This window comes from Acomys russatus, chromosome 21, assembly GCF_903995435.1.
Source record: "Acomys russatus chromosome 21, mAcoRus1.1, whole genome shotgun sequence".
Lineage (NCBI taxonomy): Eukaryota > Metazoa > Chordata > Mammalia > Rodentia > Muridae > Acomys > Acomys russatus.
In genome coordinates, this window is record NC_067157.1 from 33,585,957 (window position 1) to 33,609,634 (window position 23,678).

At 41.2% G+C, this 23,678-nt stretch overlaps 1 protein-coding gene across 1 annotated transcript in view; it reads left to right on the top strand.

Moving 5' to 3' along the window:
• Nucleotides 1-23,678, top strand: part of Pex7 (peroxisomal biogenesis factor 7) — a 58,953-nt gene that overhangs the window by 30,937 nt on the left and 4,338 nt on the right. The window contains exon 9 of the mRNA XM_051164228.1: nucleotides 13,097-13,196. Coding sequence (XP_051020185.1) covers nucleotides 13,097-13,196 — 100 coding nt within the window. The remainder of the gene's footprint in view (nucleotides 1-13,096; nucleotides 13,197-23,678) is intronic.

The window sequence follows — 23,678 nt, forward strand, 5'->3', positions numbered from 1 at the left end:
TTACCAATAGACTTTTCATAGTTTACAAAGCCAAAATGGTCGTTTTAGCCTTAGAGTTAATACTTCAGATTCTTGATATTTTCATAAATATTCTAAGCTTTAAAATATTTTTACATATGGCCTTTAGTAGTAAGAAATCAAACCAAAAGTTAATTTTTAAGGTATTTTGGCAAGAAAAATATGCTAGGAATTTAGTGCTATGGCTCTCAGGCTGTGTGCATCCATTCTCAGATGGTATCTCTCTCAACCTAGCAATATCGATGTCTCAGTTACAAAACTGTGTAGATGCTGTGAGGGTTTGAGGAGCACTGCTCCCAGAGGTTAATATATGTGAGTACTTGGTCTCCAGCTGGTCTCCAGCTGGTGTTTGGGAAGCATCAAGAGGTCTTATTGGAGGAGATGTGTCATTTGGGGCAGGCTTTGAGGTTTCAATAACCCATGCCATTCCCAGTTAGTTCAGTGCTTCCTGTTTGTGCGTCAGGATGTAAGCTTTCAGGGACTGCTCTGATGCCATGCCTGCCTGCCTCCAAGGCATTCCCTCCAGCCCTCTGGAATTTTAAGCCCCCAGCTATGAAATATGTGGCTGGAGAAATATGTAGTTACTTGCATTTCTTCTTCTTCTTCTTCTTCTTCTTCTTCTTCTTCTTCTTCTTCTTCTTCTTCTTCTTTTATTTTTTGCTTTTTGTTTTTGTTTTTGTTTGTTTTTTTGAGACAGGGCTTCTCTGTGTAGCCTTGGCTGTCCTGGACTCACTTTGTAGACCAGGCTGGCCTCAAACTCACAGCAATCCGCCTGCCTCTGCCTCTGCCTCCCAAGTGCTGGGATTAAAGGTGTGCGCCACCACTGCCCGGCTCTTAAATTTTTTCTTAAATTTTTAAAATTTTGTGTTTAAGTTTTCTTGTTGATGTGATGAAATACCTAACAAGATACAATTTCCAGGAAGAAAGGCATCTTTTGGTTACACTTGGAGTCCATACAGACTAGCAGCAGGGGAAGGAAGGTAATTGTCACGTGTGTCTCCCCACAGTCAGGAAGGAGACACAGGACAGGAAGTTCCTGGGGCTAAGAAACCTTAAGGCCTGCCCTCGCCTTCCTTTCTCCAGTGATGTCCTGCTTCAAGGCCAACCTCAAACACATGAGCCTGTAGAGGAGAGTTTACATCCCAGCCGTGGCAGGGGTGATAAAAAAGAATGTTGAGGAATAGAAGCAGCTTTAAGCCTGCCAATTTTGTATAGGAAGGGCTACGTAGTCACACATACAGGCAGAGAATAATTGAAAATGCAGTCTAGAGTCAGTAGGGCCTGGCATATGCGTGGGTGCCCTAGTAACAGAGGCAGGCCATCTCCTAGCCATATCCACTTGAGCAAGTTACCTGGATTCCACATTAATAAAGTGGAGGTGATGGAGCACACAGCATGAGATAGTTGTGATGATCTAGTGAGCTAACATGCGTGAATGCTGACACACCTAGTGCTGTCTAAATGCCTCGCTGTTGTCAGCCTTAACGGCTGAGTTGGTGGTAACAGACCATCTGTCTTTGGACTGAGGCCCATTTCAGCTCTATTCTTCAAAGGCAAAGTGGTTATTTTAGAGCAGGAACAGTCAACCTGCACTCAGCTTTTTGTTGTTCTCCTCCCCTTGGGGTTAGGAGAGAAGTAAAACTAGAGGACCAGAAGATACAGAACCAGTCCTGTCCCTTCACAACCCTTACTCTGTGGAGAAATTTGAGGATACTCACTGAGTGAGGCATCTCTTAATGCAGTGAGTGTGTGACTTGAGGAGGAAGGCTGCCTCCTCTATTTGCTGCCATGGGTTGATGGAAACGGTACCTCCTTTGTAGGAATGTTTGGAGAACTCAGTGAGGTAGTACCCAGAATGCTTTTGGCACAGAATTAGTGTCTAAAAAAATAGCAGATGTTCTCAAATAGATTCCAGCAGTAATAAGTTTCCTATGTAAAGATGTAGGTACCTCAGGGAGACTTGAGGTGTTAATGGTTCATGCTTTCCCTAGCATTACATTAATGAGATAATTGTATTGCTCAAAGCCGTGGAGGAGCTGTGTGAGTGGGAGTGAGGTAGGAGTGAACCCAGCAGTGCAGTGCAGTGGGAACCAGAACAGGGGCCGCCGTGCACCTGTGAGTATGTACGGCATGATATTCAGAGCCATAGCCAAGTAGCCATGTCTATTTACATTTGTTCTCTAAATTACTATATATTATGTACATTTTTGTTAAAGAATCTTTTTATGGAGACAACATGATAGAAAAAGAGCATTTACAATCCTAGACTTTTCTATCACCAGACATATTTCATATGTATATATAAACTATATAGTTATATACTTATACTTAGCACTATTTATTACATATTCAATGTTTATTTGGTATATTTAAGTCATATGGTCAGTTATTTAATAAATAACTTTATTTAATTGATTTATATTTAATCTTTTATGCCATCTATCTCCCTTATCCTTTATTTCCTCCATAACTTTTTATGACTTTAAATATAATTAAATAGAAGCTATTCATATCATATCTGGCACATACTAGATATTCTGCAAATTTTAGTTTTCTTTAAAGAAATTGTATACTTATACCACTTCACTATAAATGTATTGTCTAATATTTATGATTAAAATTTATAAAACCTAACAAAATCACAGGCAATTAAGGCATGATGTCTGAAATTTACTTTTAAATAACTAGCAAAATTATTGTACATGCATACACACACATACATGGATGTAGAGAGAGGAAAGTAAGCAAATATGGTAAATTTTTAATGGTGAAACTAGAAGAAGAATATATCGTATTTATTATTATCAGTCTTTGAAATGTGCGATTGGTAATTTTCAAAATAAAAACACTCATGAAAAGTAAAATATTTACTCATGTTAAATATGATACTAAAATGCTTCTTAATAATGATATGATATTTAATTTGGAGTAAGATAAGGATCAGTTATTTCATTGCAAAGCAGGAGAATGCTCTTTAATTGGACTGTACTAACTTAGAATCTGGGCAAAATGCATATCCAACAAAATACGTGTTCTCGTCACACTCACACTTACTTGTGGACGTGTTGTCACACTCACACTTACTCGTGGGCGCGTTGTCACGCTCTCCATGGGCTCACTCTCATGCTCCCTTGTGGCATCTGCCTGTCAGTGTGAGGAGCTTTTGATCCTTGTGCTTATTAGCAGAGATTTCCACAGGCCGATGCTGTGTCTTCCCCTCCCCCTAAAAAAGGTCAGCCAGAGTAAACAGATGGCGTGGCTGGCTATGTACTCTGCCTCACAACCCTTCCATTTCAACTTTACCTAGCCCCTTCCCCACAAAAAAAGGTCAGCAAAAGCAAACAGATAAGAAGTGCGGCCGGGTGTAGCCATGTAGCTTCTGGTTCCTCTGCGGTTTTCATCATGTGACTGGTGTATGATGTTAGTTGTTAACCTTTTCAAGACCTGTGACTGAGCTAATAGAATGATCAAAGATGTGTCTAAATGCTGCCCCTTTGAGATATGTTAAACATAAATATCTCTGTCAACCAAGCACATTTTCGGTGTTGCAGCACAGTTGGTAGACTTCTCTGACATTAGGCGGGTATCTCAATGCAGTTGTCTTTTTAAGGAGGGTATTTGGTTCTTTCAAGGACACTTTAGTATTAAATGCATTTTGTGTTTATAGAGTACACTGTTTGATTCCAGACTGGGACTTGGACATTTTTTGCTTGTCTTTGGCAGTTGAGATATGCTAAATAAATGTTTACAAATATAAGTGAATTTAAATTAGGTGGAAAATTATGACAGCTTTGGTCATTCTAATTATAAAAGCTCAAAAACATGATTTTACTTTAGTCATTTTGAAGTAGTCATTAAGAAAACTGACTTTAATGTATCCTGTTTGAATAATAAATGTTTTAAGGAGAAATTGGCCTATTTTGATCATTGGGGTAGTTGTATTACCCTGATTTTTAAGTGCAAAACATTTTCAGAATTCATTAGTAAAACAATTTTCTTTAAGAATCAACCAGAACAATGCAGAAAAGATAGCATCTTCAACAAATGGTGCTAGTCTAATTGGATGGCTACATGTTAGAAAAATGCAAATACATCCATATTTATCACCCTGCACAAAATTCAAGTCCAAATGGATTAAAGACCTCAACATAAAACCAGACACACTAAATCTGTTAGAAGAGAAAGTGGGGAAGAGCCTTGAGCTCATTGGCACAGGAGACAACTTCCTGAGCAGAACACCAACAGCTCAGGCTCTAAGATCAGCAATTAATAAGAGGGACCTCATGAAACTGAAAAGCTTCTGTAAGGCAAAGGACACTGTCAATAGAACAAAACAACAGCCTACAGGTTGGGAAAAGATCTTCCCCAACCCTACATCCGACAAAGGGCTAATATCCAAAATATGTAAAGAACCCAAGAAATTAAATACCAACAAACCAAATAATCCAATTGAAAAATGGAGTACAGAGCTAAACAGAGAGTTCTCAACAGAGGAATATTGAATGGCTGAGAAACACTTAAGGAAATGCTCAATGTCCTTAGTCATCAGAGAAATGCAAATCAAAGTGGCTGAGATTCCATCTTACACCCATCAGAATGGCTAAAAATCAAAAACTCAAGTGACAGCACATGCTGGTGAGGATGTGGAGAAAGGGGAACACTCCTCCATTTGCTGGTGGGAGTGCAAGCTTGTACAACCACTTTGGAAATCAATCTGAGGATTTCTCAGAAAATTAGAACTAGTGCTACCATAAGACCTAGCTATACCACTCCTGGGCGTATACCTGAAAGATGATCCACCATACAACAAAGATATTTGTTCGACTACATTCATAGCAGCTGTGTTTGTAATAGCCAGAATCTGAAAACAACCTAGATGCCTCTCAACAGAAGAAGAACAAATGTGGTCCATGTACACAATGGAATACTATTCAATTCTTAAAAACAAGGAAATCTTGAAATTTGCAGGCAAATGTATGGAACTAGAGACTGTCATCCTGAGTGAAGTAACCTGGACCCAGAAAGACACACATGGTATATACTCATAAGTGAATATTAGCCCAACATAGATGTCCTCTGAGAGACTATCCAGCCGGGGATCCAGACAGATGCTGAGAATCAAAGCTGGGGACTCTGGGCAGAGTGCTGAGAATTGTATAGAAGAATTGTATGGGGGATGGAAGGAGCTGGAGGGGTCAGGAGCCCCACAGGGAGACCATCAAGGTCGGAGGATCTGGACATAGGGGCCAACCAAGGATAATGCAAGCAGAGCACCTAGAATCCCTGTTCCGATGTGACAGCTAATTTTCCATGTGGGGGTGGGTGGGGGGAAGGGTGTTCTGATCCTCTGACATGCACTCTGGGGCCCACGATTTGATCACTGCCCCTTGGCAGGGCGGCCCTGTGGGCACACAGAAGAAGGGGATGCAAACTATTCTGATGAGACTTGATGGACTGTGGCCAGATGATGGGGAAGGAGAGCCCCACCCTGTCAGGGGTCTAGAGGAGGGGAATGGGGCAGAAGCGGGAGGGAGGGCGGAAATGGGAAGATAAGAACATTAAGAATGAAGGGATACCTATTGGGATGTAATGTGAATAAATTATAATAAAAAATGCTCATCATCCAAAAATAAAAGAATCAACTCAAGTAACTGTGTAATTGGAAGCCTGAGGCAGATACAAGAATAGGTGAGAGGGAGTGAGGGATTAGCTTTGGTGTAGTGCAACGGGAAGCCCTGCTTTGAACTTGAATTGTGCTGACTAGTTCCAATGGGAAATTTACGGGTTTTGACAGTTAATTTGCATTATGTTTTTTAGAGTTCTGTTGTGTAGTTTCAGTAAGGCAATTAAATAAGTTTTGTTGTGTATGTCTGTTTTTCTTAAGGATATATTGCTTTATCTCGTTCTGTAGTAGGGAGTAAAAGGCGTATCTGGGAAAAAAAAAAGGTTCAGTAAATTCTGAGTGTGTGATTAGGAAGATAAAGCAAAGTCAGAAGCAACAATGAGAAGAGCCGACAGTGGTTGCCTCTGAAACAGGGCTGGGAAGGCTGCACTGGAGACGACTGCCCCATTAGGGCCTCCCCCGTGCCTTACAGTTTTTAAGAGGCACAGACGTAGTTGAGCAGAAAACCTTGGTCTTTCCTCCTGTTCGCTATTTGCACAAGAGTGAGCCTGTTTACTTAGATCAACTATGTTCTACAAGTCAGCTGGTCGTAGTTTAATATGCTCTGAAAACTCAGGGGCAAATAATTCACCCTTGAGGTCTGGCCTGAAACTACAGTCTAGAATATGAATTCAATTCAATGCAATGAGCTACACAGAGAGTAAAAACACTAATTACTTCTCTGTGTTCACCTTAAATTCCGCAGTTTCTTGTCTTTCTATTATTTAGGCATGTGTGTGCCTGCATGTGCACATGTGTGTAAAACAGAGACCCTTTACAGTTAGTGGGAAGGGGAAATGTTTCTTAGGACAGGAGTGCAGCAGGGTCTGGGGAAGAACTGAGGCTCCTTCACTCCGAATGTGTCCTGCTGCTTTCAGCTCCTTTTGGGAACTGATTTTTCTTTCTCTTCATCACTGTCTCATGACCTGTCACAAGAAAAGAAACAGCATTAGCATTATTGGTCTGCTCTTTCTGTGTTTCTCTCTCCATCTTTGGCTCCTCTTGTCTCCTCCCCATCTCTGTGTCCAGTGTCTGCTGAGTAGGGGCAGACTGTACATCGTCATGCAGACTGTCTCCAACCTTGCAGCCCTGGTGGATGAATTCATAGCTATCTGGCTTCAGAGTGAGGGCATGAACTGTTTCATATCGTGTAGCTAAGAAGTAGCCACAGCACAGCTGGGCACTGGCTCTAAGTTTAACCATTTTTACTATTTGGATGTGATGCTCTAAGGCACACGTGCTAGACAGCATCATCTGTCTGCTCTTCTGCAGAATTCTCATTAGCTCTGGTTCTCACTTTCCTGTGGTAGTTAATAGTCCAAATGCACATAGGCTATTTGTATAACATTATCTGTCAAGATACCAATATTGATACTATTTCATAGGAAGTTTCTCAACTTTATTTCTTTTTCCTAAAATGTTTGTTTAAAATTGAGTTGCAAAAAAAGGTTTCATGATTATTTGTACTGATAAACAATGGGTCTATGGAAGCTTTTTCTTTTACTGCCTTTGTTGAGATGTGGAGTTCTTTATACCTCATCCTGTGTGCCTGTGGACCATAGCCATGAGTGCTCCCAGAGCCAGCCTTCCATCAACCTAATGGTTTTCTGTAATTTGTCAAGTACTCTAGCCTTGATGCTTGCTGTGATGAATTGGAGCCCACCTCTTGAAAATATTGATCTGATTAAAGTTTTAATTGAAATATTATAATTAATTCATTTTGATAGAGAAGCTAAGTCTAGAATTTTTGTTATGTTTCACCATGAAATTTTGTAAACAGGACATGGCCTCTGGATATCTGTGGCTATTTAAAAGTCATTTTTGGAAAATGTTGAGTAGTTTTCCAAAATTAGTCATTAATTTATTTTACATTACCAGGCAATTAGAGCTTTTGTGTTTTAAATTTAATTTTAGTATAGTTATTAGTTCCAGAATCAAAACAAAACGAAAAACCAAATAGCTTTCCATTTGTGCAAATCAGCAAGCATTAGATACTGATAATTATTTTTGAGTAGATGACTTTTTCCTCTTTGCAAAATTGTTTTGCTAGGCTAGTTTTTATTTTTAACCACCCCCTAAAAATGATAAGACAATTAAGCAGTAAGCCATGATTTCATCCTGAGTCTTACTGTTGGATTTTATGAGCCTACTCAACAGTCAACTTCTTTTGTCACCATAGGGATTTCCTGTTTCTTAAAATTTACTACCATAGCTGAGTCTCTTTGGTGACAGAAGGAGCTGACCAGCAACTGGGTTAATGTAAGCTAGGACGAGGCAGTGCAGCTGACCAGAGGACGGGCTGAGTGCTCCCCAAGATGTTAGAAGAGGAAAGAGGGCTCTGCGCTTTGCTGTGGGAGTTCACATTTATGCTGGCTCATCACTTCCTTAGGGTGTGGCTTGAATGTAAGTTGTTTGGCTAATGGCGTTCTGGCATGGGCTCCAGGGTATGGGATGCTCTGTGTAGTTTGAGAAGGTGGGGGAAACTGAGTTGATGCAAGCCTATTTGAACCTTTAGAGTGTTAAAGCGATCTGGAGACTCCTAGATGGTGCCTACATATGCTCTCCTGGCCTCCGTTGATCGATCAGAAAACGTAGTGGATGTAGTGTTAGCAGGATGTGCTTTGGGGCTTCTGTCCATTAGGACCACAGGGTCACAAGATTGTCCTTAGCCTGTTCCCCTTAGCTGTGAAATGAACACATATCTGTATGTACCTTGAAATGTAGGTGATGTCCAAAAGCAGATTTGTGCACACAGGTGCATACAGCCCATCTCAGACCCTTTATACAGGCAAGAAATTCAAAGAATATGACTCTGTCCCTCAATTCAAGGCCGCCAGAAGATGACAGATCTGTAAATTAATCCACATAACCTAGAAACATGGGAAACATCCTGAATTTCTTTGTTCCATTAATCATCCCATTTATTCTACTTAAATATATCTCCAATCTATCTTTTTTTTTTTTTTTTTCATCATTGCTGTCCCCAAATGAGCCCTACATGGTGAGTTCAGTGTCAGCCTGGGCTACAAGACACAGTCTGACCCTGGTGGCTTCTTGTGATACAGCTCCCCATGCCCTGTTCTAGGCCTTTCTCTGCTCTTGCTCCTGTTAACCCTGCCGGGTCCCTTTCTCTTTCTACCTGCCTTGTCCTCAGCCTGCAGACCCAAGCTCACTGCTCCTCCCTCTGGTTGTCAGTCTTACATTGTACTGCATTGCCTTGGGTAGGGGGAGGGACACACGGGCCAGTGTTGCTTCCACGTGTGTTCTGATAGCTTTTACTTCATTTACTTACGTTCTTACTTTCATTGCTGGAGACTGAGCCCAGACCTCATGAACGCTGCTGAACCTCTGAACTAACCTCCTAGTTCTACTTTTGCAATTAAAAAGAAAGGGAGGGAATCTGTCAGTCTACTCCTCTGACATGTGAGCCGAAGGAAGGCTGAACCCCATTCCTGTGGTCTGTGGTGCTTAGGTAGGACCTGTAGGGTGCTATGTAGTAGGACAATACGTTGTTGATAAATAATTGAATGAATATGAAAGAAGTGAGGCCTTTTCTGCTCTTTATTCATTTGTAATACAAATGGGAGGGATTATGGTGGTGGCATTTATTTACAATTGTGAAAACACAACTGTAGCTAGCTAATACATGCACAACACACTGAAATTAGCCAAAGCGGGTCCCTGCCTTTTTCTTGTGGTAGCAAAGAGTCATAACAGATTGATGGCTAACTCGTAGGCTGTAGTTGGTCAAAGGAAAGGATGACCTTTTATACTTTAAAGTTTTACTAAACTCGTCTGTTGCCTAAATTTGAGAAATACTACTTTATATATTTCAGATTACTTTTCAGTGAAACACAGTAGCTCCTGTTCAGTTCCTGAAACAGTTTGGTGTTCTATTTAATACTTTTTTTACTTGCTTTCTTGAAGAACTGTGGAGTCAAAAGGCAAAAAGTAACTTGTAATATGATCTCCAATTTAAATGAAAAATGCTCTATAGTTCTGTCATATTTTAATCATTGGAGTCTTGTCCAGTATTTACTTCTCATCAGAGAGCTTAAATAGTCAGTGATTTTATCAGCCAAGAGACAAAAAGGCACCGAGTACTGTATATGCTGCACCAGAGCAAACATTTCACTTGAAAACACTGTGCCTTATCTGCCCAGCCTGATGCTGTCTGTGGGCGCCTTCTACCAGGAGAGAACAGCCCTGCCCTGCCATGGTGTGTCCAGGCTGCAAGGAAAGAACAGGCTGCTTGCATCATCGCACAGCGAGGAGACCTGGAGAAACACACACTTGGCCTCTCATAGCGCAGTCTTTCTGGTGGAGCATAGACGGAGATAAGCGTAGCCATTCTGGGAGTGGGCCTACTAGACTGTCCACCATGGCTACTGTTACAAGTATTCCTTCTGCTAGTGCAGAGGAACTGAGGGAAATGGTGCGGGTCTTTCTTCTGTTCCTAAAAATCCATTTGCAAGCACACAGGAGGCAGAGGTGGGTAGATCTCTGTGAGTTTGAGGCCATCCTGGTCTACAGAGTGAATCCAAGATAGCCAAGGCTACACAGAGAAACTCTGTCTTGGGGGAAAAAATCCATTTGCAGTTTGAAGATAAATTACAGTCTGCTGGTGTACTGCCTAGTTTGTTTTCTCAGTTTATTTAGCTTGTGGATTTACCATATTTAATGTTTTAAAAATACATTTTAGTGTACCCAAACTAGTGTGTGTGTGTGTGTGTGTGTGTGTGTGTGTGTCTCCTGGCTCCTGTTTCTTTTGAGGTTGAGAAAATTGAAGCTTCAGAAGTGGGGCACAGCATAGCACACCTGTCATGCCAGCACTCAGGAAGCTGAGGCAGGAGGATGAGGAGTTGAAGGCTAGTCTTAGATGCATAGCCAGCTCAAGACTACCCTGGGCTACAGAGACTTTGTCTCAAAAAACTGAAAGGAAACAAAAAAGTAGAAGAGAATACAAAATAAAAGCCACACTTCTCCAGGCTAGCAAATCCCTTCATGGTTGGCCATTGTCGCATTTGCTGCTCTGGGTTATATGGAATCTTCCCTTCCTTTTTACCTCAGTGCTCCTCGTGTGTGCCTCTGAGATGTTCCTGTGGTGGTGTGTTGCTCCTCGTGTGTGCCTCTGAGATGTTCCTGTGGTGGTGTGTTGCTCCTCGTGTGTGCCTCTGAGATGTTCCTGTGGTGGTGTGTTGCTCCTCGTGTGTGCCTCTGAGATGTTCCTGTGGTGGTGTGTTGCTTGTTTTGGTGTCTTACTTTGGACTTTTAGTTGTCTTTAAATTTGTAGGAGCTTTTAACGTGTATTTTGCTTGAGTTTTGTTTGAATTTTTTTTTTTTTTAAATAAGCTCATATGAATACTTGATAGATGTTCCTGCAGTTATGGTGGCTGTGACTAGGTGTAGAGATGGGGCCTTCAGGGCCCATTTAGTTGTATACTGAGCACATCCGAATGGCCTTCATTGAAGTCTCTCAGCCTCCTCACACTTGCAGCCCGTTTGGGTCGCTCCACACACTTGTCCTTGTTTCAGGCCTTGTCATCTGTGTGAAGCCCACTCCTTTGTGCTCATGCAGCACTTCCTGAACTGGCTCACAGCAGCAGGAACAGAAATTGTGTTCTAATATAAGAAGCCAGTTGTTACCATTTACATAAAGATGATTTAGCTTACCCAGGCTACCAAAATAAACCCAGTCCCCAGTGAAATCAAAGAGCTGAGTGGGTACCTGAGTCATGTCAGTGGACCACTAAAGATCCTGTGGGCGATGCCATTGACTGACAAGTGACAGTACATGTCTGTGTATTGAAGAGATCTCAATAACATTTTCATTATATAAACATAATCTTGGCTATAATTTCTCAAGTGACTTGCTTATAGATGCAAGTCCAGGGCCAGATGATGTGTTCATTTCCTAGTGGCTGCTAGAAAGCTTATCATGTTGAAGTTCCTCCCTGTCACGTATATGCGGCTTCATAGGATGTATCGTAATTTATTAATTTCATTTATGATTCCAACTTGCTTTCCTACCTTTAATTTTCCTTTAACTCATTTTTGTCATACTAAACGTGCATTTTTAAAAAACATTTGAATGGTTGAAACATTTTGTATATATGCAAACTCATCTGATTATTGTCTCTAATAATGTAAATCAGTGTGTAACTAGTTTTCAGAAACAAAACTGTGCAATTACAAGTTTACTTTTGCTTATATAAACATCATTAAGATTCAGAAAATTTGATCTTGGTACAGTTCACTGTCTAGGAACAAGTATGCAAGAGCAAGAAAACCACCATTAGCGTTTCTGAGAAGGTTTGTGGCTTGAACCCTCAATTTCTTCTGAAAAGACACATTTTCAAAAGTAAAATCCACTCCCTAAGTATTCTGTAGCTCTCAGTAATCAGATAATGAGCTATTTGTTCTGTATCTCTCAGCTACCCACACAGGGGATGATCCATAGCAACAGTCCTTTTCAAACCTAATAGGGCCAGGACTGTGTTTATTAGGGAAATGATACCACCAGGCTAAACAGACTGGAACTGTTGGTTCTGTATGTTTACCCTCTTTCAGAGGGACCAGCCCAACCGTCAGTGTGTTCCATGCTGTACATCATTAGGAAAGCTGAATCAAGAGATGATTCCCAGGATTCTGAATGTGCTGTTTTTATAGTGTGTTTAATATAAATAAGATGTTAAACAGATAAAGCTTTAGAAAGCTCAAGTACTATTTTATGTATTGAAAATAGAGAAAATGTTCTGAACAGCAGAAATCAGAGCTGCATTGTGGTAAATATTGTCATTCTCAGTCTGTGAAAGAGAAGCAGAGCATAAAACCTTGGCTTGACTCTGGAAATGGCATTGATGGGGAATCTCTAAGAAAGCTATGCCTGAAAAGAGAGTTTCAGAATTTACAGTGACATTCACAAGAAAACAGGTTCATTTTAAAGAATTTGAATTGCAGTTGAAATGTGAATTAAATCTAAGTGCTTTTCATATTACTTGTTCAGAAATGAAATAGAATTTAAAAATCATAAAATGTTAAGAGTTCATCTCATCCAATATTCTTGTTTTCCAGACTGCTTTAGAAACACCTATGAAAGAAAGCACAGTTTCTCACCTCCAATGCCCTTGCAGAGTTTAACAATTTTTTTCTAACCAAAAAGTTTTTAAGGTTCCATTTTATAAACTACTAAAATGAAAACACAATAATTTTTTCAAATTTGGCAGATTGGTAATTCTATTTTGTTCTTTGATCTAATAGAATGGAGTACGTGCTTTCTATATTTTATATTTTATGTAAATCAATAGTGGGGCCTGTTGTAATAAACTCTTTTCTATGCCATATATCTACTTTGTAATAAAAGTATTTTAGCACATGTATTTTCTTTTTCTCCCCTCTCTCTTTTTCTCATCACAGATTCTGGAATTTTTCAAAGCCTGATCCGCTTCTGGAAACAGTGGAGCACCACACAGAGTTTACCTGTGGCTTAGATCTAAGTCTCCAGAGCCCCACTGAGGTAATGGGTACAATTCCATGGTTTTTCTACCTGCACAGTTAGCAGCGAGTTGTCACAGTGGCCCAAGTGGCCTGTGTGGCCCGTGTGGCCCTCAGGGAACACTCATTCAGTTCACCTGACCTTCTCCACATGTAAATGAGTGCTGAAAGGACAAGAATGGAGTCTGAGGAAAAATGACTCAAAGCTTTCCTCTTAAACCTTTGCTGAGCCTTTTTGAGGTGCTCTGTCATAGTTTGTTATAAGATTGTCTTGTTTGTCATTGATGATCTTAGATAATAAAATGTGGGGAGGGCAGGTTTGAATTCTCTAACAGGAAAAGGAACCTTTCCAAGATATCATGTAAAGTGCTGAAGACTTTGTTCAGCCTCTTCAGCAGAGGAAAGGGCAAGGAGAAAGGGGTGTGTCTGCCCCCAGAGCTTGGCAGGAGTTGGGCACCTGTCGTCTTTGTCTCAGCACTAAGCCTTGACATACCTGGCAGATTGTTTCTCTCTAGACTATCTCCGTCATCTCCACATTCCAGGCCCAATGGGAGGTTTCAGATAGAGAACAAAGCAGAAGAAAATTTCTGTTTTAGTCAATAAACTTCATTTTTTTTCTCTCTTCTGTCCTCTTGAGAACTTGAGGTATTTTTTTCAGCGTTGATTAAAAAGTTGTTTTAGTGTTATAAATTGTAAGGTCAGGCCAGAAGCACCGTCATATGTTGAGCGATCGTCTGTGGAAATATAGATAAGACACACTAATACAAGGAGGGTCTAGGCTGATTTAAAGAGTTTTGTGTTTGTGCTAAATTTTAGAGATTACAAAGAAAAGGTCATTCTTAGTACTGCATGCACAAGTTGAAGTAAGCATACAGCCCTCCTTCATTTTAGGGACTTAGTAACATAATTCTAAGCTTAAAATAGTCCCAATAAGCTTTTGAACATTCATATTACAACTAAGATAATTGTTTTAAACTGGCTTAATAACCTATCAAAAAGGAAAATGAAGTGGAATTGTCTTTAGTGTAAGTATAACATGCCTTAAGTGACCCAGCTCCTTTTCTGAGAGATGTTTCTCACTGACAGTTTTAGAGACGGTAATTGTAGTTATTTGCTATTCTAATTTTGAAGAGGCTGTAAGGCACCATTGAGACGTAGCAATACAAAGGATTAGATACAAATGTACACCAAAAATCCACTGATACGTATTTTCTTACCTGTTCTCTATGGGACTCTGGCCAGGACTGTGATAGCATCTGCAGCTCCTCTGTGTCCTTGGTTGTTGTGGTTCCTCATGCCAGCCTGAAAAATACCCAGTGTTTCCTAGATCTCCTATAGACCAAGTAATTAAAAGTCACTGATTGGAGGGTTATTAACCAACCAGGATATACATCCTTAAGCAATAAAAGTCGTGTTTGTCTGTAGCCTGACAATTGGCATGTGCCAGCAAATTTCATTTGTACCAAAGAAGTGGAGTTGCTCTTGAGAGCAGCTAGGAGTAGAGAAGCAAGAATCTTTAACTTATAATCCATGGCTCAGATGTGACATATGTGACATATGTGACATAGTACTCGAAATAGGAGTACTTCCTCTCAGATGTTCCTTCAACATATATTTTCATATGCCGGACCTTGTGGGAGGCACTGATTGGAGAAATAGAAATAAATATGTCTCCTGCCATCATAAATAATTAGTTTGTTAAATAAGACCATTGGGTGACTGTGATTGGTTCTAGGAAGGGTGCATAGTCAGGATAAGTATTTGACTTAATAGAACTGAGACGTAATCTAAGATCTGTTTGAGTGAGCAGATGTTGAAGATATGAAAAGAAAATAAGTCAACTGGCAATGATAACAGTTTGCCACAGACCCTTGGTAAGGGAGTAGCCAGCACAAGAGAACGAAAGAATGCACATCTTTCTGAGTTATAGTATTTATTTTAAATACTAGAATTTAAAATTTTATATGGATTTACTTAATACATTTTTAAGACACCAAATGTGGGTAATTAACAGACTTCTACATTTTTCCTATATTAATATGTGCTCAGATTGTCAAAGCAAAATACAACAGACTAGATAGCTTTACTTTTGGTTGACCAGAAATTCTGACAAGTCCAACAGGGTCAGTTTCTGGTGAATGTTTTCTTCTGGCTTGTGGCCACCTTGTAAAGAACAGCAAGAAAGTGATTGTGACTGGAGCCTAGAGAATGAGATGGAGAATTATGAGATGTAGGAAGAGGCTGGATTGTGTAAGGATTACAGACCACACTGTGTTTGAGTCCTAGGATAATGACAACTATAAAACCATTGAAGGTTTGAAGATAAAACGATAGAAATGAAAAAAACCTGATTTGTCGTTGAAAGACAGTTCTGGTAGCTATAGACTAATAGACTGTAGGTAAATGTGAAAACTAGAAATCCAGCTTGGGTTCTTTTGAAATAACCTAGAGAAAGGATATTGGTGAGTTAGCGATGGAAAGATTCGTAATGTATTAAGTTGTACTGTATCATATGCTGGGCCTTTCATATGGTTCTGTCTACAACTTTGAAGATGGGAACAATTGCAGTCACTAATGAAAATGGGCAGAGTTTTACTCCTACGAGTTGGCCCTTGGAAGCAAGGAAGGCAGTGGTCTGATCTAGTGAGCTAGCGTAAGAGGAGGCTGTTTGAAAGAGAAACAGATAGGAGTCATGCTTGAGAGGCTGGGGTGACCCACTGCATAAAGTGTTTTCCATCCAAGAATGAGACCCTGAGTTCAGATTCCCAGAACTCAAAAACACCCAGAAGTAGTAATCTCCAATCCCAGCTCTCTGACAGCAAGATGGCGGTCAGAGGCAGTAGAGTCTACAGAAACTCTCTGGTCAGCTCGCCTGGACCATGCAACAGTGAGTAGGAGACCCTGTCTCAACCAAAGTGGAAGGTGAGGACCAATGCCTGAAATTGTCCTCTGACCTCCATGTGTGCCTACAATCGTACATCTACAATATGCCCATGTGCATGCATACACATACACATTTTTAAAAGAATAATGTTTGAGATAGCTCTCATTTTAGATATTTAAGTGGGATATCTGGTAAACAGAATACAGCTTGGTCACAGGAGACAGTTTTAAACAAAAGTAAAGTCTGTAGAGTAATAGAACGTGGACGTGAAGAATTAGAAAGAACCATTGTGAAAGATATTCTTCTGACTGTATTATTTGAAGCTATATTATCTGAGAGTAATTGTGACAGTTTCAACATAAAGGTATAAACTCTGTAGTAACCTTTAAGAAATTTAGAAAAAGAGAACTAATTGATCAACAGATTTAAGGGAAGATGAAATTTTTAAAAACCGTTATCTCGCCATAATAGCCAATATCTTAATAATAAGAGACTGAAAGTACTTCCTCTACAGTCAGGCACATGACAAAGGATGTCCACCTTTCCATTGTTTCTTTAGAATACATTTGGAAGTCTAGCACTGTGGCTGGAAAGATGGTTCAGCAGTGAAGAGCACCTGCTGCTCTTGCAGAGAACCTAACGTGGGTCCCAGCACCCACATGATGGCTTATAACCATCCATAACTCCAGCTCCATGGGACCTGATCCTCTTCTAACCTTTGAAGCACCAAGTCTACATGTGGTACACATGCATACACTCAGGCAGAACATTCATGCATGCAAAATAAACAAATCTAATTTTTTTTAAAGAAATAAAAAAATCTAAATTGTAAAAGAAAAGTAAAATGATCTCTCCACAGATGATTTGATCTTGTATGTAAAACCTTTTAAACCCAATCATATCAACGCTGTATGTAAGATAAACAAACTAATCATGTTGCTAAAAGCACATTAAGAGCAAGAGATATGTGAGGAAGTGGGAGAGTTATAGGTTAAGACTTTTGAATTACTGGACTTTGCATTTGAAGACAAGATTTTTCAACACTGAGTCCTAAGACACAATTACTTTCTGTATTTTCAGCCATATTCTTGTCATACTCTTCCCCGTAAAATGATCATTTTTGTTTTCATTTATTTATATTTTGTTGTAGACACTAAACTCTCTTTCCTTTCAAGCTAGGATGATGATCCCAACCAGTATTTATCCCCTTTTTCACATTTGTAATTTCAATAGAGTTATAATTCATTTTTTTTTCTCCAAGTGCCGGGGTTCAAACCTAGGGCCTCACAAATGCTAAGCAAGCACTCCACCAATAAGCCACACTCCCAGCCCCTCAAAACACTTTGTTATTAAAATTTATGTTTTCACTAAGTAAAAATTTTAATTCCTTTCTAGGGAAGATGTGAACCAAGCTCTTCACCTGTCTGTTTCTTCCCCCACCTCTGCCATTTGAACAGTTCTCTTTTGTTGGTTAAACTACTCCGCAGCTTAGTGGCTTAAAACAATTGTGCTATTTACACAGAGGTTTGTGAGTGAGCAATTTGGGCCCATCAGTTCTCTGTGCTGGTCTCACCTGGAGCCCTCATATGGTACCTGACAGTTGGGAACTTAATTAGAGCATGCTGACCCGCAGTGACCTTATTCACATTTGTCTGGTTGCCGTCCAGAATCTTGTGAAGAAGCTCAGCTTTATCTAGCCGTTATGTGCTTCTAAGACAGCAAGTGCAAAAGCTGCAAGGCATCTTGGGACTGACCATGGAAGTCAAACACCACTCTGTCTGTAGACTTGAGCATTCAGGAAATGGAAAGAATTTGTAGTTATGTATAGTTTGCCGTGTTCACTATTGGTGGTGTTGATGGTTGAAGTTAGTTTTGATATCTCTTAATTATCCTTCTTATAATGTGTGCCAAATTTATTGATTGCAAGTCAGTGTAATATGACCCTTTGTCCATATTTTATTCCCTTAGAAAATACTTCTCAGGGCTGGAGAGATGTCTCAGTGGTTAAGAGCATTGTCTGTTCTTCCAGAGGTCCTGAGTTCAATTCCCACCAACCACACGGGGGCTCACAACCATCTATACTGGGATCTGATGCCCTCTTTTGGCCTGCAGGTGTACATGCAGATGTACATGCAGATAGAGCTCTCATATACATAAAATAAACAAATAAATCTTTTTTGAAAATTAGGAAAAAAAAAACCACCTCTCACCTCATAGTATCTTTCCATATCCACTCAAAAACCTGTCCATCTTGTGATCTTAGCAGTGGTGGGACCTTGCCGGTGTTATCTATGGACAGTCTGAGCCTCATATTTAAAATCCTTGTTCTTTTTAGTGTCTCCATTCTTAAAGATCTGAAAAAAACAGGCCCAAAGACATTCTTACACACCCTTCTTCTCGACAGAGTGTTAAGATCTTCTCTTTAAAGGTTTAAAACCTGACAAACAAATGTCTGGGATCGATCTTTAAGGATAATTGCTGAGAAATAGTCATCGTCTTCCCTTGTGAACTCGCTCAGCCACCTTCACTCAAGACACTTGCCTTTGATATTTTTCTCTCTGATCATGATTCATACAGTCCTTGCATTTTCTCTTTCTTCCTTTATCCTTATTATGGCTAAATGGGAGAGCCCTTTTCTGTTTTGAGGCCTGTGATACTTGGCCTGTAATATACCCACTTATGTAACGGAAACTCCTTTTATGTATTAATTTATCTGTAGAGCTCCTTTGTGCTCTGCAGCATTAGTCCTGGTCTTTTGAATGCTTGTTCATACTTAGTAACAGAGCCAAGTGCAGATTTATGTGTCTTTCTTTACAGTCCTCCCACAGTTCTTTCTTTCCTCAGGATATTTTAACATGGACATTATTAGTTTATTGCAAATTATCATCTCTACCTATTTAATAAAAATTAACTATTTTCTCATCTAGGCAGTTACATTTGGAAGATTGTGGTCTCTCTAAAAAGAACTGCTACATAAATATTGGGTTTTTAGTCATTAAAGATTTAAACTTTAGTTTAAGTATAAGCTTTCTAATTTTAAAAATGTGTGTTGACCTCACAAGCATGAAGTCTAGGATTCAGTCCTTCAAATCAACCAGCAAACGCGTTAGAAACATGACCTAGGTGTTTGCGACACACGCCTGTAACATCAGCACTGCAGAGCCAGAGAAGCAGGGTGTTTGCTGCAAACGAGAGTCCAGTCAAGATTACGACGTCGTGAGACCCTGTCTCAAAGTCGAAGAACTACTAAAATGAAAAAACGTGCCCACCCCAAGTAAAAGATGGAGTGTTAAAGCAGCTACCTGATCCTCTACAGTTGGAGTGCCAAGTGTAAGGGTTGTTCTCTGAGCTTGGAGACCCACGTCTCTCAGGTGATTTATACTGCACAGTTGTCAGACATCCACCATAACTTGTCACTTCAGTGGCGTCCCTTCATTGCCTACCACAGTCTTCTGGCCGTGCTTAGCCTTGTAGTCTGTGATCCAGTCAGCTTTTACTACCTTCCTGGAGTTCTCCAGTTTGCACACCCCGAGGTAGCTGATGTTCTAACAGTGACTGTGTCCTGAGTGAGTTGGAAATGTGGGAAGCAAATGGCACACATCTGTCCTGTTGGACCTGTTTCCATACTTCCTGTGTGTTCCTTTGCAGCCTTTAAATTCAGCTTGGCTCCCCGCTGTGCTTTGACCTTACAGTGTCTGTAAGCGCAGGGTACTAGAACAGGAAATCTTATCACATAGTTCAGGACGGTGCACTGCTTCAGCGCTTGTGCCTGCCTGCCACTGTTGGGAGTGTGCCAGCTCTGTGTTAGCATGTTAACGGTGTATAACAGACCAGTCTAAATTTGCAAATCCACACGGTTCAAGTTGTCATTCTGTCATCTTTGCCTCAAAACCTTCAAAGGTAATCTTCAGAACAGAATCTGAACTTTTAATGTTTGTTTCCAAGATTTGTTATAAATTGTGTTTCTAATTCTGCTTCTTTCCTTCGCAGCCCTGTTGCAGACCAATTACATTTTATTATGTACTGTTCCTAAATTCCCTCATTCTTCTCCACTTCTCCCTATGACACATATTTCTACCTTTCACCATGCAGGACGATAAATATTCTCTCTCTCCTCCATCTCTTCCCTTCCTTATTTTTTAATTTAGAAATAATTGTTTAAAGAATTTAAATGTATTTTGATGCTAGAAGCATCAATATAATAATGTAAAGTACTAGATATTTATGTTGTATGTATTATATAAGTGAAGAGATGACTCTAAAGGACTCTTCAACCTGTATTGGTCAACTCTGCATTTGCATTAATCCTGTAATTGATTAACATGAGGCTCAGGAGCCTGGGTGGCTTGGCCTGCCCAGTCTTGTGCTGCAAGCCTGGAGGATTCCTGAAAAGCTGGTCTTCTGTCTAGGTTGGGAGCCCTAAGTGGCTGGTGGTTCTGTTACCAGCAAAGGGTGTAGTAGCAACAGCAGCATAGTGAGCAGTGGGAAAGCAGGAAACAGCTCCCTACCCTGTAACCTGGCCTGCCACCAGAAGGTGGTGCACACATTGAGGGCGGGCCTTCCAGCTTCAGTAGTCTTGATCCAGGAAGTCCTTCACAGGAGTGCTGAGTGACTGTCATGTTAACTGATCACAGACCCCATCCAGTTGGCAGCCAAGATCTACCGTCATCACATGCTAACAGTGATGGAACTGCTGTTTCAAAATGTAAAGTTGACCATTAGTGGATTCCCCCTACACCCCTTTCTGTGCATCTTTCTCTTCTCTTCATCCTTGCTAAGGAGGCCATATGTCATGCAGATAATTACAGTAGATTGAGCAAGTTTCCCAAGGGCAAAAGCAGTTGTCCACAAAGTTGAGAGAAAATAGTACAATGATAAATAGGAACTAGAAAGCTTGTCAGTAAAGTCAATCTCTTGATGGATCCCTGGTAATTCTTGGTTACACAAATGGCCACATTAGCGTATTTAGGATGAACTGCTGTGTCAGTAGCATGTGCACACATACTTAGTAATTAATAAAATTAAATATGTAAATTCACATCCTGTGTTCATGTTTGCAGCTTGCCATTTTCAGTGCAGTCTCTGTTCTCTACAAGCTGCATCCATAGCGCCATCCACAGCACCATCCATGGCACCATCCATAGTGCCATCCATAGTGCCATCCACGGCACCATCCATAGCGCATCCACAGCACCATCCATAGCACCATCCATAGCGCCATCCACAGCACCATCCATAGTGCCATCCATAGTGCCATCCACAGCACCATCCATAGCGCCATCCACAGCACCATCCATAGCACCATCCACAGCACCATCCATAGTGCCATCCACAGCACCATCCACGGTACCATCCATAGCGCCATCCATAGTGCCATCCACAGCACCATCCATAGCGCCATCCACAGCACCATCTATGGCACCATGCACAACACCATCCATAGCGCCATCCACAGCACCATCCATAGCGCCATCCACAGCACCATCCATAGCACCATCCACAGCGCCATCCATAGCGCCATCCACAGCACCATCCATAGCGCCATCCACAGCACCATCCATAGCACCATCCACAGCGCCATCCATAGCGCCATCCACAGCACCATCCATAGCACCATCCATAGCGCCATCCATAGCGCCATCCACAGCACCATCCATAGCGCCATCCATAGCGCCATCCACAGCACCATCCATAGCGCCATCCACAGCACCATCCATAGCGCCATCCACAGCACCATCCATAGCGCCATCCACAGCACCATCCATAGCACCATCCACAGCACCATCCATAGCGCCATCCACAGCACCATCCATAGCGCCATCCACAGCACCATCCATAGCACCATGCACAGCACCATCCATAGTGCCATCCACAGCACCATCCACAGCACCATCCATGGCACCATGCACAGCACCATCCACAGCACCATCCACAGCACCATCCACAGCACCATCCACAGCACCATCCATAGCACAATCCATAGCGCCATCCACAGCACCATCCATGGCACCATGCACAGCACCATCCACAGCACCATCCATAGCGCCATCCACAGCACCATCCACAGCGCCATCCATAGCACCATCCACAGCACCATCCATAGCACCATCCACAGCACCATCCACAGCACCATCCACAGCACCATCCACAGCACCATCCACAGCACCATCCATAGCACCATCCACAGCACCATCCACAGCGCCATCCATAGCACCATCCACAGCACCATCCACAGCGCAATCCATAGCACCATCCACAGCACCATCCACAGCACCATCCACAGCACCATCCACAGCACCATCCATAGCACCATCCACAGCACCATCCATAGCACCATCCACAGCGCAATCCATAGCACCATCCACAGCGCAATCCATAGCACCATCCACAGCACCATCCACAGCACCATCCACAGCACCATCCACAGCACCATCCACAGCGCCATCCATAGCACCATCCACAGCACCATCCACAGCGCCATCCACAGCACCATCCATAGCACAATCCATAGCACCATCCATAGCGCCATCCACAGCACCATCCACAGCGCAATCCATAGCACCATCCACAGCACCATCCATAGCACAATCCATAGCACCATCCATAGCGCCATCAATACTACACATGTCCTCTGCTTTTCATTATTGTGTTTATTTACTTATTTTATGCATACGGTGTTCTGCCTACATGTAGTTCTGTGAACCCCATGTGTGCTTGGTACCCACAGAGGCCAGAAGAGGGTGTCTGGTCACTTGAGTTTCACATGGTAGTGAGCTGCTGTATGGTGCTGGGGATTGAACCTGGATCCTCTGAAAGAGTAGCCAGTGCTGTTAACTTACGAGTCATCACTCCAGCCCTCTTCTCTGATATTTTTGTTTGATCCACAAAAGATGAGTTTCTATCATAAAGTCCCTGTTGAACACATTTGTTTCACTCATGTCTTTGGGTCTGTTTGGCATGTTGCCTAGGAGTTGGCACACAGGAAGTGCCATAATATTCATTTATATCATTGATCTCAAGCATTCTGTCTGTGGTGATGTTGTGGTATATATGCCATAGCTATATTTAGCTAGTTTTGATAAATAATTCATTTCTGTTCTGTTTTCCAAGAATGCTTCATTGGGGCTGGAGAGATGGCTCAGAGGTTTAAGAGCACTGGCTGCTCTTCTAAAGGTCCTGAGTTCAGTTCCCAGCACCCACATGATGGCTCACAAACATCTAAAATGAGATCTGGTGTCCTCTTCTGGCATGCAGGTGTACATGCAGACAGAATGCTGTATACATACGTACATACGTACATACATACATACATACATACATACATACATATTTTTAAAAAGAATGCTTCATTGTGTGTTCTAAGGAAATTGACCATTTAGTGCAATAATTCTATAATGTACATATTTTTAAGATTAGAACTATTTTAATGTATAAAAGTAAGAAATATAATTGAAGTAGAACTTACATGGAATAGACCATAAGCCCATGAAATTATTGTCACTACCTTGAAAGGTTGCAGATTTTACAAATAATGAAAATAGATTCTCTTCAAATTTTACATTAAATACAAAAATGGGGCATTTTGACAAATCACCATTTTGCCTGTAGTGTTGATACCAA